A 17784-nucleotide genomic window follows, 5' to 3' on the forward strand; every position below is an offset into this window, starting at 1 on the left:
TGTTGGAATCTGCTTAAAGATCAAAAAAGTGAAACGGCTTGTTTTAGTTCGTCGATTACTCTATGTAATGGGTCTAATGGGTATCATTTAAACAAGGTAAACGGTGCACATAATTTATAGCAAGTAAATCTATAAGGGATCCTAAAAAAGGCTTCAAATCGTTTGGGTTTGGCAATTCTAAGCAAAGTTGGCAAGGAAACTAGTGGTTCCAAATCACTTATGACAAGGAGACAATTAAATGGACACAGTTTTCCAAATTAGATTACGAAAATACATACCTATAGACAAACAAATCCATATTTAGCATTTCTTTCTATATTTTTACATGTCTAATTCAATGTAACCGCAGAGCTACCTCAATTTAAAATGTGTTCTGAAATGTTTTTATTTATTATTTAAAAAGTAATGAATCGTTTTTTTCTTGGCTTTACAATGTTTTCAATAATGAACTGATTTATTTTAATAAATTGCTTTGTATTGAATTGACTATATAAGGCCATTATTTTATTTTTAAATTAACAAATTGTTTTTTATAGCTTATAATTCAAGGATTTTGTTTCCCTTTAATAACAACTTTACACTTATTACAAATGCCTTACTCTAACTTGTCGGGAAGTGCAATCAAGGTACAATTAATTTTTCATTAATTTAAAAAAGAAAATAAAAGCGGACCCTTCAGCCCAGCGGCTGTATCCACTTGCACTTGAGCGCCGCCGCGGTCACGGCCTCCTCGTGGGATTCGGCAAAGCCCGCCGTGCCCTGGACGTCGATGTGGTCGTAGTCGAAGCGCAGGATGCCCTCGCCGTCCTGCAAGAGCTGCTCCACGCCGTGCCAGGCGATCATGACGCCGTTGTCGGAGCAGTAGCGCTTCGATGGCCGGAAGCTCTGCCATCCGTACTGGGCGGCCAGGTGTGCGATGTTCGCGAAGATGGCGTCGTTGTTGGCCACCCCGCCGGACATGACCAGCGTGGGCGGGGCGTCGCCAAGGAGCCCAACCTGCGGCAGCAGGCAGTACTCGATGGCCCGCTGGGTGCGGTGCATCAGGTGCCGGCTGACGGCGCGCAGCAGGCCGGCGCAGAAGTCACCGTAGTTGCTGATCACCCCGTCCGGGGGTGTTCGCTCCGTCCGCTCTCGCGTCCGGATGGCGCGAAAGGAGTTGTTCTTGATGCCGGCGAAGCTGAAGTGGCAGTTACGCTGCTGGGCCAGCGGCAGCGGGAACTCGTAGGCCAGCGGTTCGCTGGCCAGCAGGGCGGCGTGCTCGATGGCCCGCCCACCGTTCCACAGGCGGTACTCGGGCAGGATGTGCAGGCGCAGGCGGCGCCCGATCTTGTCGAAGGCCTCGCCGGGCGCGTCGTCCAGCGTCTGGCCGAGCAGGGCCAGGCGGCCGGGGCCGTGCACCACCGCCAGCTGGCAGTGGCCGCCGCTGGCCAGCAGGCAGAGGAACGGGAAGCGGATGTGCTCCGGCTGCTCCATGCGGGCCTGCAGCGCGTGCGCCTCCATGTGGTGCACGGGGAGCAGGGGCTTCTGCAGGCGGCGCGCCAGGTGGCGGGCAAAACGCAGGCCCACCAGCAGGCTCATTGGCAGTCCGGGCCGTGTGGTCACCGCAATGGCCGTCAGCTGCTCCGGCTGCAGTTGGGCCTCTGCCAGGCAGCGCTGGTAGGCGGACTCGATGCGGGCGCGGTGCAGGTCCTGGGCTCTGGGTGGAATGATGCCGCCGTATCTGCAAACAAATTGGTTAACTTCCTCTACAATTTGTTAGCAGATGGTGTACTCACCGGGTGTGGAACTCCTGCTGGGACTCCAGCACATTCGCCCTCACCCGGCCGGCGGTGTCCACGATGGCGATGCCCGTGTCGTCGCAGGAGGTCTCGATGCCCAGGACATAGCTGAGGGTTCTGCGGATCCCTCCTCCGATGGCATTTCCTATTCCATTGCCGGCTGAACACCTGAGTGCGTGCATAATGGCCAGTGTGACCAGGCGGCGGCAGCAGGCACTGGACCAGTAAATGGTGGGACCGTTTGTGTCAATCCCCCTCACATGAGTTTTTAAATACAGCTGCGGACAAAAAAATAGTAGTGGGAAAAATGTAAAAAGTGCCCAAGAACTTACCTTCAAGCAATTGGACTACTTTTCTTTTGATTTGTCATAGTGTTTACTTGCCAATAAACAAAATAAAGTTTACAATTTAAGAAAATAACCATAAATTCTCGGTCATCTGCACTTTGTAATGTGATAATGTTTTTTTTTTTCATTCTTTATTAATATTTTTTGAAAATATTTTATACCTATGATAATATCCATTTTTTTATCGCCCCATATAGTTTATAGTATAAGCTTCACAAAAAATATAAAAAAAATGTTCAAAAGTTGCTTCCAATCTATTTTTGATTAAGCTAAAAAACTACCATTTTGTTACGTAAACTGTAACTTTTAAACAACGATACTTTACAAAAGAAAGAAGTTAAAAAGTTAAAAACGTTACTATCGAGGGTCTTCGGCTGGAATGTAAATATGATATATTATGATATAAATATGATATATTATATGAATATAATTAACAAATATTTGCTGCTTTCGGTAAATAATATACAAATTGGATATCTACAGTTTTCTTGTTATTGGTTTATTGTTTTCAAATTGAATTTTGGACTTGTCTTTGTCGGTTTACAACTAAATAATAAATAATATTGGTTTTATTAGAAAATGCCATACTCCGGTTTGCAAATATATGGCATTTTCCATTGGTTATTTTCCGGAAATGCATAAAACGTAAACATAACACCAAACTCCGGAGTCGGGACTTGCACATGAGCCGGTCGTACAGAAATAGGATTCATCTAAGTTAGTGGATATTAAATACATTTTGGCCTCTTAGCGTTCGTAGTAGACGCGATAGTAAAGTGTCTTGGAGCGCCAGATGCTGTAGCTGTTGTCGAACTTCAGCAAGTAGACGCCCTCGCCCGGATACGAGTGAGAGCCCACGTACACCTCGTTGTAGCACTCGCGCCGGTAGATGGGCACGATAATGGAGATGGGTGGCTTGGGGGCGGCAGTCGGGTTGCTAACCGCACCGCGCTCTTGCGATAGCGAACCCGACTCCAGGTCCTCGGTGGTGGATAGGTAGTCCTCGTCCACGCAGTCCTCGTCCTCGTCGGAATCGCTCACGTGCACCGTCACCTCGTTGGTCACGGGCTTGGCCCACTCAAAGTAGATGCCGAAGCCGATGTCGTAACTGTCCGTGGCGAACTCCCAAAAGATGCACTTGCCGTTCATGTTGGTGGGCACACGGACCTGCGAAATGTACGAATCAAGATCCGCCCCTCCATTAAAAAAAGGGCTGACTGGCACTCACCGTAACCGTGTCGCCGTGTCCAATGGTAATGACGCCGTCGCCATCGCCGGCAGACACCTCAGTCTTGAACTGTTCGATGTCGGGACGAGTCCAGATCTTGGCCGGGCATATCATTACGTAGTCGTCGTACTCCTCCTCGCCCAGCTGATCCTGCACTATGCCCTGCTCCACCTGCTCCACATGGCCGTGCTGCTGCTCAGCCATTTGGTGGTGGTGGTGCTGCTGCTGGGTTTCCGTGTCATCCAGTTTTAGAGCCTCCATGGCGTGGGTCAACTCGGTAGTGCTATTGTTGTTGTTGCCAGGAGCGTTGTCCTCCAGCCCCCTGTCCTGGTGACCCTTTTCCTCTGGGTTCTGATTCTGGTTTTGTAGCTGGTTCTGATTCTGTAGATGGAGCTGCTGCATGTACTGGTGATAGTGCTCCCGCTGCAGCTGATGGATGAGCACGGCCTGCTGTTCGGGGTTCCCGGGGAACTGCTTTTCGGCATACAGCTGTGGATGGAGGAGTGATTAGGGGAGGGGTTGGAAATTAAATTGCCTGGGAACTGGGTCATGACCCCCTTTCAATGTCCGAGACCCCCGACAAGGCCGGGCCCTAGCAATAGCCATGCATTATTGACCACAACAACAGGTGCAGGGGCCCGGCATCGCGTGGCAAAAAATCGATGGGCTCTACCTTGAATTGCTGGTACGTCTGCTTGTTGAGGGCGTCCTGCAGCTGCCGGCGCTGCAGCTCCTCCTTGTAGCCCTCCTCGAGCAGCTCCTGCTGGGCGTTCTCCTGCCGCTCGCGTGCCTCCTTCTCCAGCTCCATGAGGCGCAGTTCCTTGCGCAGCGTCTCGTCGCGATCCTGTCGCACGGCCTCAATATACGGTCGGAAGGCACTGCACATGGTGTCCAGCAGGTCGACGAAGCCCTCCATTGCCTGCTCCCGGGTGATCTCGCCCAGCAGCTGCCAGTGCTGCTGGCGGTCGCGTCCGATCACGTCCAGGACGCCGAGCGCCGGTGCCCGGGTCGTGTTGAAGGGACCCAGGGCCGCCTGCTGCTTGAAGGCGATCAGCTTCAGGTTGTCCTCGTAGGACAGGTGAATGGCCTTGCCCGAGTTCCCTGCAACGGGCGTGTTTGCATTTAAATGCTGGTAATGGAATAGAGTTCACTCACTTTTGTAGAACGCGAATGCCAGGCGGTAGAGCTCCATCAGGGGGAAGCCCCACTTCTCCGCCGACGGTGGCGCCGTGTCCGCCGACGCTGCCGCTCCGCTGCTGCTTGTCCCGCTCGCCATTCTGCCCTTCGCTTGTGGTTTTTTTTTCTCCACGCTCGCTGACAAACTTTTGCCTGCAAACTTTTCGCACAAAACAAAACAAAATAATAGAATGTGACGTCTGCTGTCAGTGTGACCAGCTGCACTGTGGGCTCGGAGTAGTCGTGTGCAAGGCGTTTTGCAACACTGCCTGGGGGAGATCAGTGCTGGCACTATTTGGCTATAAACATATTAACATTAAAAAAATAAGTTTCAGTGCTTCATTTAATTGGTTGCAAGCTGACCATTAGATTTGTATTGATTGAAAGAAATATTATAACTATATTTAAAATGTTCATAAGTTTAGAACTATAACGACTTACATTCATGCTTTTTAATATGTTGGATGTTTTCTTCCATTTGGATATAGTTTTTTCCACCATTTGTTTTAACCTATTTTAGCTGTGGCAACACTGACTATAGTTGATATTTTTTCGGTTATTTTAAGGCATAAGTGTGTACGTTACAATGGTCACACTGGCATTGTTATTGTTGCCGGAATTCTACACGTGCCTTGGAATCGTGTTGATTTTTGTAAATACTGAAAAGTGAACTCAAAGATGGGCAGCACCCGGTTCTTCCTGGCGGATCTGCCGTCCAGGACCTCGGAGGCGGACCTGCGCGGCCTGTTCCAGGACTACGGCCATGTGGAGCATGTGGATCTGAAGCGGAAGGAGCAGGATGGGGCGACCAAGGTGATCGCCTTCGTCACCCTGCAGACGGAGGATGCCCAGTACTGTAAGTTGGCCGGAAAGGTTCACGGGCTGCATTGCGATGCGAATAAACAAGCTATCACTTTGCAGGCGTCAACGAGCTCAACTGGCAGAAGCTGCATGGGGACCACCTGCGGGTCTCCTTGGCCAAGGAGTCCTTTCTGGACAGACTGAAGCGCGAGCGCGAGGAGAACCAGCGACGGGAACAGGGCGAACCAGTCGAGACCGAGGTGTTTGCGGAAAGCTCCCAGCTGCTGGCAAAAAGCAACCAGAACAAGCGCAGGGTCTTCGGCGAAGACGAGGAGATCGGCGACGACGAGATCGCTCCGGAGCTGCTGATCACCAAAAAGCGAGCCGCTAACTCCATACACAATGGCAAGGTGGGCATTCACTGAGCGATTCGTCATTTCGTGTCATCTAAACCGCCTTTCTTTCCCATGAATGCAGATTGTCATACAGCAGGAGCACGACGCAAAGCCGCTCCACGTCATCGAGCAGCACCGCAAGCCAGCCAAGCAGCTTCCGGACGCCAAGGTCAGCCAGGCGGAGCAGAAGCGCATGGAGTCGCTCAATAAGATGCGACAGGGGCACCAGCAGAAGAAGTCTGCCATCCAACTGGCACTATCCGCGATATCCGGCGAAGGAGGCCAGGCAAAGAGGATCAAGTTCAGCGACGACGAGGAGGAGACAAAGCCCGTCCAAAAGTCCAAGTCGCAAAAACGAGATCTCTTCGAGGGCGACGAAGACGAGGAGGAGGCCGGGCAGGTCGTCCTGCCGCAGCACAAGGGCAAGAAGGGCGAGCGTCTGGTGGAGATGCAGAGCAAACAGAGCATAGATCCCCGCTTTCGTATCACAGCCAACTTTGTGGACGAGGAGGAGGAGGAGCAGGAGGCGGAGCTGGAGGGCTCTGGCGACCATGGTGGTGATCAGCCAGTGCCGGTGGAGAGCGAACGGCAGTGGCAGATGGACATTCTGGAGCAGGTTGTGGGACACAAGATTGCCGGGGCCAACGATGGCAAGCCGGTCAAAGGCAAAAAGATGTTGCGCTTCGATCCGGCCAAGGAGGACCATCAGAAGCTAGTGCGCCAGAAACTGCCCAAGGATGAGGAGGCTCCCAAGACCAAGGATGCAAAGGCCAGCAACAGTAGTGAAGCAGTCCAGGCCCCAGTCTCGAAAACGGCCTTCTACATGGTCACCGACACCCTGAAGCATTCGCTCAACACCCGGGGCGAGGGCTTCAGTCTGCTGGACATGTTTGGCAGCGCCCCCGACGAGGAGGTGGCCAAGCGCCAGGACCAGCTGGAGAAGCTGGGGCACGAGAAGATCCTGGTGGGCAAGGCTTCCGCCAGCAAGCTCGGCCTGGACACGCTCAATCCCTTCTCCTACGACTCGTCCGACAGCGAGGACGAGGCGAAACCGGCCCAAGAAGAGCCAGAACCGGAGGCCAGCAAGGAAAATCAGGCCCAGCCAGTGAAGAAGACCAAGCAGAAGAAGAGCAAGATCAAATTGGAGTCCTTCTTCATACCCAAAAACGATCCTCGGCTAAAAGGTAAGTGGCAGCATCAGCCGCTGTTTTCTTTTAACCGAACTCATGCATCATTACTTGCAGAGGGCGCCAAGTTCTTCAAGTCCGCAAAGACGGAGGTTGACCAGGCCGACTACGACCAGGTGCGAAACCGCCTGAAACTGCTCATCAGCAACAAGATCGCCAAGACCAAGAAGAACCTGCCCAGCAAGGACATCAGACAGTACCGGAATAAGAAAGCGAAATAATAATCCCCTTGGGCTGATCCTTAGGCTAACTTCTATGGTAATTAAAAGGCATTCTCTGAATTTTAAATGCTCTATTCATGCGTAAGTATTGCGAAACATTGGCCAAAAAGTGACAAAGTAAAAGCCAGGGCATGCCTCATGTAGTTTTAATCCTTAATCCTTTGTAAAATAAACCACATTTGTTCTTTTTTTTTAAGTCGTACATGTATTTATCTAGATTACAAAAAAAAGAAATGATTGTGCTTAAGTTGCTGCACAAATGCATTTGAGCCCCGTTGCAGCTCCAACTAGATTATTGTAGCGGTGAGAATCCTGCTGTGTTGAGATTCATTTGGCATCCGGTGGTGGGGTTCCGCCTAACTAAAAGCTAATTAAAAAAATTTAAATTAAAATTATCGCTGCAACAAAAATTGCGCTGCTCAACATTCCATTAAGTTCGTGGGCTCTCTAAGTAAACATGGCAATCTCAATAAAAATTCGAGACGTGGCTCTTCTTTGGCACTGTGTCCTCCTCCTTCGCAATCCGTGCGGGATTGTTGGTGGGGAGGGATTATGGGTGGAAGGTTTAAGTAGGTCTAGCGAGCGTTAATCTAGTGGGTGTTTGTGTGTGTTGGTGCGTGTTGGTGTGTGTGTTGGTGTGTGTTAGTGTGTGTTGTATTCTATGTCTGCTTGGCATCGGCTCGCTCCTCATCTCCAGCTTTTGGTACTTCGACAGCCGTGTCCTTGACCTGAGGATCGCCACCGCTATCGCTATCATCAGGCACGTCAATGACGTGACCCTCATCCATATCCTGATTCCCGATGGTAATGGAGCTGCTGCTGCTGGCTGGCGGAATGCCTATCCGCTCCAAACTGGGCTGCTCAGCGGGTTGTGATGAGGACGCTGCAAAATGCCCTTCTGGTGGCGGAGAAAAGTGATCGGGGTTCCCCTCTTTGGCCGTCACGGGAAGCGAAAGTGTCCGTTTCACGGCCAACGTTTCAATGGCCACCACCGTGCGCTCCAGCAGGTTCATCAGTCGGTCCTCGCGCGCATCCATCCGCTTGAGAAACTCCTCGTCGCGCTTCTCGCGCCGCTTCAGATACTCAATCAGCTCGTAGTTGGTACTGTCGCCATCGGTGGAGGTGGACATCTTGCGCTTCTTCTTCAGCGTGGTGGACGAGGAGCAGTCGGACAGATTGTCCGTATCGACGATCACGTCGGGGTGCAGAATATTTGCATCCAGGCCCGGTGAATAGTAGTTCTGTGCCCTGCAAGATAACACGGATTTTAGAGGGGAAAGGGGAATCTCTAGGTTCCTGCTTACCCATTGTAGTTCGTCTGGATCAGCTGGATGTCGTCCGGATTGAACTCGCCCTCCGACAGTGGCTCCGACCTGTGGGCAGAAGAGCATGGAGCTAGTCTCGATAATCTAACAGGTGTTCCTACTAATTGAGCCAACAATTGATATTAAAATAACAACTAAATTGGCTTGGTCAAATTGCCCGAAGCGCATAGTTCTGTAACTATAGAAAATAGTTATGTAACTATACAAATAGCAGCGTGTACAAACGAGTGGTTAAATAAAAACATACTTTGGTATGCAATCCCTATTTAATTATATTTTATGTTTTATGCGTGGCACAATGTCTCATTGTTTCCACAAAAATTACTCATACGATACGTATGCCAAATAGAGTTTTGTATGTGAACAACTCTCATTTTAAATTTGTATTAGAACTAGGAAGAGAGCAATCTTTGGCAATCCGGAGTTTATATAACCTTACAGCTACAACAAAATGATGTATTTTTTTTTTAAAACGTCTAAATATTCTTATTTTGTATGCCTATATGTTTAAAAATAATGAGGTTATGTGGATTTTTCAAAAAGTTGTATATTTTCGGATTTTTTCTATGACAACTGTTTAATTAGACAACAGATTTTTATAAAAGAAAAATACCGATTACCAGAAATTATAAAAAAAAAACTTTATCGCAAACAGTTTGCGTATTTGATTAAAAACAATGATTTTATAATTTGTTTAACTTATAATTTATAATTTTTCGTTAGTAAACATATACATTACATGACGAAAAATATAGCTCTTAAGTAAAAAATCCAAACATCGTTAGGAAAATCGACATAACCTTTCTGATTTTTGCATATAAATGAATTATAAAAATGTCCTATAACTATATCAAAAATCATCCATAAGAAGGATTAAAAGAGTTAATGGTCAATCGAAATATATCTCTTATTTTGAATCCGTTTATTTTTAAATTAAAAAGCCACTAGAGTTATTTTGCCACTAGGTCAGTGTGTTCCTAAAAAGTATGCAATTCATAATTATGAACGGAGGAGAGGGTGTTATAATGTCGGACCCTTTAAATTTACTTTTCAAATCCTTAATAACGATTTTCAATCTGACACTGAGATTACCTCCTAAAAAAATGATACCTTGGTTTTTTTTAAAACTTGAGCTTTAAGGAACTTTGGATTTTTTAATTTAATGACTAAAAGTTTAAATATTTGTACAATGAAACCTTTTGTAAATAGCATAGAAATAGAATAAATAATTTTGTTTGACTATTGATTTCCTTAAGTGTACCATAAACCACATTATAGTTCCACCTTAAACACACGGAGCTACCAACTACTGACCCGAGATTCTCAGGTAATACCCTTGGCCTGTTCATGTACTCACTTCATGGATATGTTATTTTCATGGTGGTTGTTGTTCTGGTGGTGCATGTTGAGGGCTCCATTGCAGTCCTTTTCAAAGTCGGGTGCCTCGCCGGGATCATCCATGGGCACGTGACCCAGGCCGTGGCCCAAGCCATGGCCCAGACCGTGGAGGTGGCTTTTAAATGCAGGACGCTCGGGCTCATCCTCGTCGTCGTCCCCGGGCGTGGCCATCTGAACACCGCCGACACTGGCCATCTGGAGCTCGTGCCGCTTGTGGGCGGCCACTGCGGCAGCGGCGGCTGCGGCCGCCACCTGCATCTGGAGTGGATTCTCGTCGTAAACGCCGGCGGGTAGGCCACCAGATAGGCCACCGGATAGGCCACCGGATACACCAGTTCCAACTCCCACCGAACATGGCACCTCGTTCAGCTGCGCCTCCACAAAGTGGTTGGGCAGGAAGCGCTCCAGTTTGCTGCCGCTCTGCGAGGAGTCCGTGGAGTGGGCGTGCGAGTGGCTCTGGCTCTGGCTCAGGCTCTGCAGGAGGCTGTGCTGATGCGGGGTGAGGTTGTCCTTGTTGAGGAGCACACCCAGCTCGGCCGCCTGCCGCCGGCGCTGGTAGTAGGAGAGCTCGTTGTGGTTCTTGGAGATCAGCGCCAGGCGCTTGCCGTTGGAGCCCCAGCACTCGCCGCGCTGCTCCTCGATCTCCTTGAAGAGGAACATGTACGGCCAGTTGCGGCGCACATGGCGCTCCGGGTTCTTCTTCAGCTGCGTGTAGATCTTCTTGAGGTTCTCGTAGCGGTTGCAGCACTGTTTGGCCGTCCGCTTCCGGGCACTGAATCGGTTGAGCACCTCGGCGACCATCTCCCACACGCTGGCATGGTTCTTGCGGTTCGACTGGAACGCGCTCTGGATGCGCTCCGACTTGACGATGTTGAGCAGGGCCACCGACTCCGGCACGTTGAAGTACGATTCCGGCGTGCGCGGCGCCCGCTGATGGTGGTAGCTGCTCGTCACCGGCGGGGGGTTCTTCGTCTCCTGTGGGGATCGGTAATGCTGGGTTATTTTCGGTGGTGCTATTGCAGGATTATTACATGATATACAGCTATGGTCAAAATAATAGTAGTAAGACAATGTAAAGTGCTCAATTACATATGTACATTTTCTTTCAATTATTTACCAATAAACGTATTTACCAATAAACAAAATCAGGTTTAAAAAACCGTTTACAAGGTGTCAGTTGTTCAGGGAAATTGAAAATTCTTTATAATTCCTTGAAATTCACTTTTAAATATACTGTAAATGTTTTTATAACAATTTAAGAAAACAACCAATCATTGTTCGTCTGCACTTTGTATTGGGTTAAAAATGTTTTTAATATCTGATCTTTTTTTTTCAATTTATAAAATAAATATTTTTTAATATATAAATTATACCTACATACATACATATGTGAAATAAGAATAAAGAATATTTTATATATTATAGCAGCTTGTAGTTTTCAAATGTATGTCAAATACAACTTTGTTGTTAAGTACAATGCCTTCGAGAAATTGGCAAAAAAGAAAGCAGACCTCTTTTTGGTTTTTTAAAAAGTTCCACAAAAAAAAATTTGGGAATAAGCTAAACTGGTGGTTCTGATGAGCTGAATAAGGTTTCAATATGCTGTCCGACTTATTTAAGAACTGGACGTGTCATAATTCTGACTAGAACATGTAGCATGCTGTTGGTAAGAGCTTATTCTTCGAAATGTTCCCCCCAGCAGAATTGACGATGACTAACCACAGCGAAAACACAGATATTCGCTTATTGTCACTGCTGATGATCCATGATCATCATGCTTTGGCATTCCGACCCAATCTGCAAAGACTTCCGAATCTCTTCTTTTTTTGTTCTACCCACAGAGCTCCCTGGAAGCTGATCTTCGGTTGCTTTGCTTACCATTTGTGAATTATGTTTTGTCAGCAGCTTCTCCTTGATGCCACGATTCTGCTGAGGAGGCGCAACGCTGGATCTTGTCTTTCTTCTCTCCCCTTCTCTTTTATTCTATTCTCTGCGGCGGATTCGTTCCTGTGCTTTAATGGCGGATTCTCCTGCTCTTGTTGCTTCTCTGTTTGTTGTTGTTGTAGATGTTCCGGCCGTGTGTCGTTTGCATTTCAAATGGGCCTAGTGTGTACGCAGCGTAACCCTTGTAAAGTTCGACGCTTAACGGTTAAAGTAAAGCTCGGCGATTATAGACACACTGTACATGTGTGTGAGTCTTTCTACAAAAAAAAAAATACATACATATATACATATGTGTTCATGTGTAAAATGAAGAGCGGATCACAACAAGAACAACACAGAAACCGAAACGGCGCAAGAAACAACTAAATAAAAATGGGAATAAACGAATGAACGGGATTTTTGTACTTGTGTTCTTTGTTGTTTTTAGCGTTACTCGCATTTTGTTGTTGACAACAAACCGACAACGACTATTAATATTTAGAAGTTAACCTTTTAGCCTCAGACGGCGGCTCATCGGCTACGGCAACGTCGACAAAAACACGCAAAATAAAAAGAAAAAAAACTTTAAACGCCACAAAAAAAAACAAATCACGAAATCAGATGCACATGTGCCTTGCGTACACACTCAGGAATATCCGACCGCACATTTACAATTATTATTTATATTTATATTTATATTTTTTATTTTTATATTATTTATTATTTCCAACAAAGCTTTTGTTTGTTTCAGGTCCCTGTTGTTGTTGCTGCTCCTTTTTATCCTCCTTGTTTTGCACTCTTCCTCTCTCTTTCACTCACACACACGCACGGGCTCTCACGGACTCTCTGTCCCTCTCTTCCAATAACGCACGGGAAGCTTTCGCTGACCTGCATTTGCACTGAGAGAAAAAAAGAGGCGCGCGTCTCGATATCGTTTTTGCCGGACAACCGTTTACCGTTTCTCCGTAGGCCGCCTGCTCCTGAGATTCCAACTAACCAACTAAAACTAACCAAACCAAACAACAACGAAACTGAAACTGAACTTTTTGTTTGCGATCCCGTTGCCGATACTAACGGCAGTCGCACACAAACGCACACACACACACATGGCGCACGAGCACTCGCATATATGTATATATATACCGCTACGATCGTTAGGCGGACGATCGCTCCTCGGGCACGGAACATAACGGCACATAACGGAACGGAACGGAACGGGACGGCGCTGCTCTAACCTGGTAGATTGCGGCGGAGAGGCGATGGCGATGCCTTCTGCGGTGCACATGTGTGCCGCTAAACGTGCTTGTGTGTGTGTGTGTATGTGTGTGCGGATATATAAATATACACGAGTATGTATGTATGTACAGACATATGTACGTACGTCTACTTATAGAATCGGGCAGAGACAGTGACTACGGCAGCAAAGGCGGAAAAAGAGGAGGTGGGGGAGGCGGAGGAGGCAGCGGATCGGATCAGATCGGTTCGGAGCAAGCAAGATTCCAACGAGCCACAACCCGAAGAGGGAAGCAGTTACTCCGATTCAAATTCGATTCCTACTCTAGGAACCACTCTCCTCCCGTCTGCGCTGCGCATGTGTTCGTTTCAGTTTGCTTCGGGATGGTATGGTATGGGTAAGGTATGGTATGGTATGGTATGGTATGGTATGGTATGGTATGGTATGGCATGGGATGGGGATGGGGATGGATCTAGATTCTAGATCGATGAAGAGCCAAGTGGGAAAAGTCGTAGCCTAAATATAGATACAAGTATGTTGTGCAGTTGGTGGATGCGTTGGCTTCTGTTTCGACTTTTGGGTTGATGCTCTCTGCAGCGAAACTGCATCTCGAGCACTGGATAAATCGCACCAGGTTAGCATCTGCTATAAATTAATGTTTCATCTTATGCTTAGAGTTAATATTGGAAAATACATACATATTTACATACATAGGTGGCAGATTCGCTAACAAGATTTGTTGATCTGTGATTCCAGGTTATGCAATGGTGATCAAGATTTTAAATTTGTACTCAAAAAACAAAAGGATATAATGTTGTGAATATCGATCTGTTAGTCATGAGTGCTACAATAGTATTCTTTTTAATTTTAACTAAGCAGTTAATGGCTGCTTCCTTTGTTATTTTCAAGATTTATTATAGTATAAATTTCACTTAAAAATAAAAAAATTTGATTTTGAGGCTATGCGTTTTTGGTAAAGTACTTTAAATTAGTCAGAAATTAGGTGTAAATGTAAAAAAAATCGGTAAAAATTTTAATTTGTACTTACTATTTGTCTTAGGTTAGGATACAATGGTTATTTTTGACAAGACATAGCACAATATTGGTAAATATTTAAAAAATTGCGGAAATGCTTAGGAGATATTTGACAAATTAGAGAAAAAAAAATTAAGACAAGATAGGATGTGGAAGTTTAGGCTATGAGTATTGAACAATTTCAAATTTGAAGAGTGTTCATCAACAGTTTCCACAAAATTGTATTTGGGTCACAGAACAGAACCCTCGTTGAAGAAGTTTGTTTTTAACTTGGAGGTCTAATCAAAAAAGTGGTCTTATGAAAAAATGGTTGCTCGGCTCGGGCTTTCAGTTCGAATCCGAGTCGTGACGCGTTTACGGACCAACTACCAAGCTACAGTGATAAGTCATTGGGTCGGAGATAACCCCGCTCCCGCCTAACACTGTTTTGAGAGTCCAGAGATTATCGAAACTACGCATAAATGTCGCTGAGACACTCGATTTCGAGCTTGCGCCTGGGATTCATGCCCCCAAATTGGAAACTTTCTCCGATTCGAACTCGGTCTCTGGTGTTCCAGATCGGTGACTACTTTGGCTGTAAGATATAGGTTGCAGGCTGTACCCAGTTCCAGTCCCGATTCCAGTCCCAGTCCCAGTCACAGTCACAGTCCCAGTCCAAGACCCTCGATACGGAGCACAAAGAAGACATCAAATGAAAAGCGTTCGCTGAGTGGCAAAGAGAGTGGGCGACGAGAGATCGTAAAGCGAACCACATAGTTCAGTTCGGATGCAGATACAGCTACAGATACGTACACTTATTTTGGATTACAAATAGAATACGATCGTTGCCAGAGCATACGTTAATACGTCTGTCTGTGTGTGCGTGTTTGTGTGTCCGTGTGTGTGTGTGCGGTATATGTACTAAAAATTAAAAATACCGGTGGGGCCGTGAGTAAAATTTGTACGGCCACCAGCAACACCACCCAACCCCAATCCAATTCCAATTTCAATTCCGATTCCGAATCTGAATCCAAATCCAATTCCAATTCCAAAGAGAGTGAGGCGTTTTGGTTACCACTACAGATTTCTTGCGATCGGTGATCGTTGATCGGATCGCTCGACACGTGAGTCAGGCAAACTAATCAATGAAAATCGGCAAACTTTCGAGCGGGAACGGGATGTCAAAGGTGGGCGAGCAAAGCCAAAATCCAAATAACGACGGCCCAACGTAATTCGGTTTTGCTTATACCATAAACATTCGCCGGAACGGGATCGACGGCAGTGCATACATCTGCATGTGCTTAGAAGCACCCAATGCATACACAAATATATGGATAAAATCGGTCGGGGCTTTGCGCTGGCTAAGTTGTGGGTAAATCCGCTGCATTCAAGATTTTACAAAAAAAAAAAAAAAAAAAAAAAAAAAAACAGTTGCTTACAAAAATACCCAATATATTTCATCAGTTGTGATTGCTAACGTAAAAAGAGGCTGTAGCTCCTTTGGCAGATGGCTTTATGGGTGTAAGCGCGAATTCTCTTTTTTCAAGATATCAATCCTCTGTATTTAAACAAAATCGCCTTAAGGTTTTTGGGCACATGTCGTAATATCTTCCTTGGTAAAAGTCTTTCATGACCAGATGCACTTTTCGAGTTCGCGACAATAAGGTTCCTCGTTCAGGTGTCTTATTTACTACAGCCTGTATGAGGAAGGAAGCTTACCTCCAAGTTAATTATTTTGTTTTTTTAATACAAATCATCAACTATGCTAACTAAAGCGTCAGGAAAAATCTTTAAAAAGAGGGGCCATTTACCAACAGGCCGAGGAAGTTCTAAGTCGCAAAAGCGGGTAATATCGACCATTTTAAGATGTGAAACAAACTTTACTTATTTATTGTTACCAGCCATCCACATTGAGTTCAACAACCCATCACACCATCCCCACAGAAGGGGCACACGCATCGTAACGCATGTAAAGTTCCCCCATTTCGGCCGAGCCAAGTGTTATTGTCGTTGGCATCGGTTCGGACCCGTGGTAGCATACTGTTTGTGGGCCCTAGCCTACGGTTCTTAATACGCCGCTTTAAAAATAGCAACTATAAATCTTATGTACTCTCGTTGCCGCTGTCATTGGCAAAAAACGTTCGTTAAACGTTCCCCGCTGATCTCGAGAGGAGATCTGGTTGCTGCTGGTGCTGCTGGTGCTTCTGTTGCTGTTGTACTGTGTAAAAGCATCGCATCCAATCCCATGTAAATCGGCCACATGCACTCACTCATCCGAACATCTGTCAGTCCATGCAAACACTTAACAAAATCATATATTGCGCAGGATAAAAGTGCGCTTTTTTGTAGGTATTCAATAATAACAAAATTACTCTCACTCGTACGCCATTGTATTAGTTGTAAAATTATAATTAGTATTATTGTATACCCTTGAAGAGCTTATATAGTTAATTCATTATTATTATTACTTCAGCAAATTTCGCATTTTCTTGCGTAATATAAAACTAGAGGGTTTTCTTGCGATTCCAAATTTGTTTTCTTTTACATATTTAACATATTTAGTTAAGCAACTAGAAATATTACATATCCACGTTTGGTAAGTATGTATTTTAAAGAGTTTTTAAAATGTTTGGTAACACAGATTGTTTCTTCTAAGACCCAATAAATTTCAGTTATCCAATGTCTATTGTCGTATTTAAACTTTTTCTGTTAGTGTATCTCAAGTTTAATCAAATCGAATGAGCAAAGGAAAACTGTAAATATAAAATGGAAGTTTTTGGTAAAACTTTACAAAAACTACATATTTTAATTCTAGATTTTAATATAGTTTTACTAATTATATACCTATTTACCTAAGATCTTTTTGCACGATCATTATAATTCAATATTTATAATTCCCAATTATTTTTTCTCTGAACACAAGACATCAATCCATTGCTTATCCAACATTTTTTATATTATTCCAAGTGTACACACATGTTCCCATACACACACATCACTGTGGTGCAGGGAAACTATCGAAACTAATGTTACTTAAGTTGCTATAGGGGGAGGATAGATCTTACAGTCCACGCTGAAGATCACCGGACCCAAAAAAAGAAACAGATTCGAATTCAGAAACAGATACAGATACAGATACAGGCATACCATAACGATTCGGATGCACATACAGACGTACAGATTATACGATCGTGACGCCAGCGGAGGAAATTTCGAGCTCGGGGAGCGGGGGCGGGATGAGATGGGATGGACAGCAACTACAGAACGGAGCGTAAGCAATGTTAACGAGTAAAAATCAAGAAAATTTTAGTTCTAAAAATAACCCTTGTACTCATTTTTGTTTCAAAACGGAAAGAAAAGCGGCAGCCAGCAAACGACCAAAAACCAATAGCTATAAAGCGCAAAGATACTGAGATACTTGCACTATGGGCAACGTCCCGAGATACAGACGTACAGATACTCAGATACAGACATACGGCTACACAGATGAGCATGAGTCGCCGGCCACGGATTCTTGGCAATGCCATTGGGGGTAGAACATACTGCTTTACATAGGTATGCCATGGGTATTGTTCTTGGAATTCAATTTGTAACGTTTTACAAAATATTTCAAACTATGAACATGCCTTATGCAAGTGCCTTAGCTGTAGGATTCTTGGTACACAATTAATACAATAAGAAATTCACTGTACCTTTGCTTCAAGAGCAGACTGTATTGTTGTTATTGTTCTTTGCTAATTCAAGGAGCTTACATATT

The 17784-nt window shown here is 45.6% G+C and overlaps 4 protein-coding genes across 10 annotated transcripts; 1 reads left to right on the forward strand and 3 right to left on the reverse strand.

Moving 5' to 3' along the window:
* Positions 1-367: 367 nt before the first annotated feature.
* LOC128264109 (probable tRNA N6-adenosine threonylcarbamoyltransferase, mitochondrial) lies at positions 368-1990 on the reverse strand. Its single transcript, XM_052999446.1, has 2 exons — positions 1776-1990; positions 368-1720 (listed from the first exon to the last, which is right to left on the reverse strand). The coding sequence occupies exons 1-2, from the start codon at positions 1958-1960 to the stop codon at positions 676-678; spliced, it is 1230 nt and encodes a 409-aa protein (XP_052855406.1). The 5' UTR covers positions 1961-1990; the 3' UTR covers positions 368-675.
* Positions 1991-2603: 613 nt separating this feature from the next.
* LOC128264108 (Golgi resident protein GCP60) lies at positions 2604-4750 on the reverse strand. The gene is made up of 4 exons (XM_052999445.1): positions 4509-4750; positions 4027-4454; positions 3354-3842; positions 2604-3292 (listed from the first exon to the last, which is right to left on the reverse strand). Exons 1-4 carry the CDS (start codon positions 4627-4629, stop codon positions 2873-2875), a joined length of 1458 nt encoding a protein of 485 aa, XP_052855405.1. The 5' UTR covers positions 4630-4750; the 3' UTR covers positions 2604-2872.
* Positions 4751-5115: 365 nt separating this feature from the next.
* On the forward strand, positions 5116-7164 carry LOC128264070 (probable RNA-binding protein CG14230). Its single transcript, XM_052999372.1, has 4 exons — positions 5116-5385; positions 5451-5740; positions 5808-6909; positions 6970-7164. The coding sequence occupies exons 1-4, from the start codon at positions 5208-5210 to the stop codon at positions 7131-7133; spliced, it is 1734 nt and encodes a 577-aa protein (XP_052855332.1). The 5' UTR covers positions 5116-5207; the 3' UTR covers positions 7134-7164.
* A 508-nt stretch (positions 7165-7672) lies between these two features.
* LOC128264071 (uncharacterized) lies at positions 7673-12846 on the reverse strand. Of its 7 annotated transcripts, none has more exons than XM_052999375.1 (5): positions 12736-12846; positions 11735-12057; positions 9816-10831; positions 8438-8506; positions 7673-8381 (listed from the first exon to the last, which is right to left on the reverse strand). In XM_052999375.1, exons 2-5 carry the CDS (start codon positions 11735-11737, stop codon positions 7793-7795), a joined length of 1677 nt encoding a protein of 558 aa, XP_052855335.1. In that variant the 5' UTR covers positions 11738-12057; positions 12736-12846; the 3' UTR covers positions 7673-7792. The 7 variants fall into 7 exon arrangements, with proteins under 7 accessions (XP_052855335.1, XP_052855338.1, XP_052855334.1 ...); XM_052999378.1 differs by having other exon boundaries at positions 11735-11981; positions 12736-12819; XM_052999374.1 differs by having other exon boundaries at positions 12599-12813.
* Positions 12847-17784: the final 4938 nt, after the last annotated feature.

This window comes from Drosophila gunungcola, unplaced genomic scaffold (assembly GCF_025200985.1).
Source record: "Drosophila gunungcola strain Sukarami unplaced genomic scaffold, Dgunungcola_SK_2 000057F, whole genome shotgun sequence".
NCBI classification, from domain to species: domain Eukaryota; kingdom Metazoa; phylum Arthropoda; class Insecta; order Diptera; family Drosophilidae; genus Drosophila; species Drosophila gunungcola.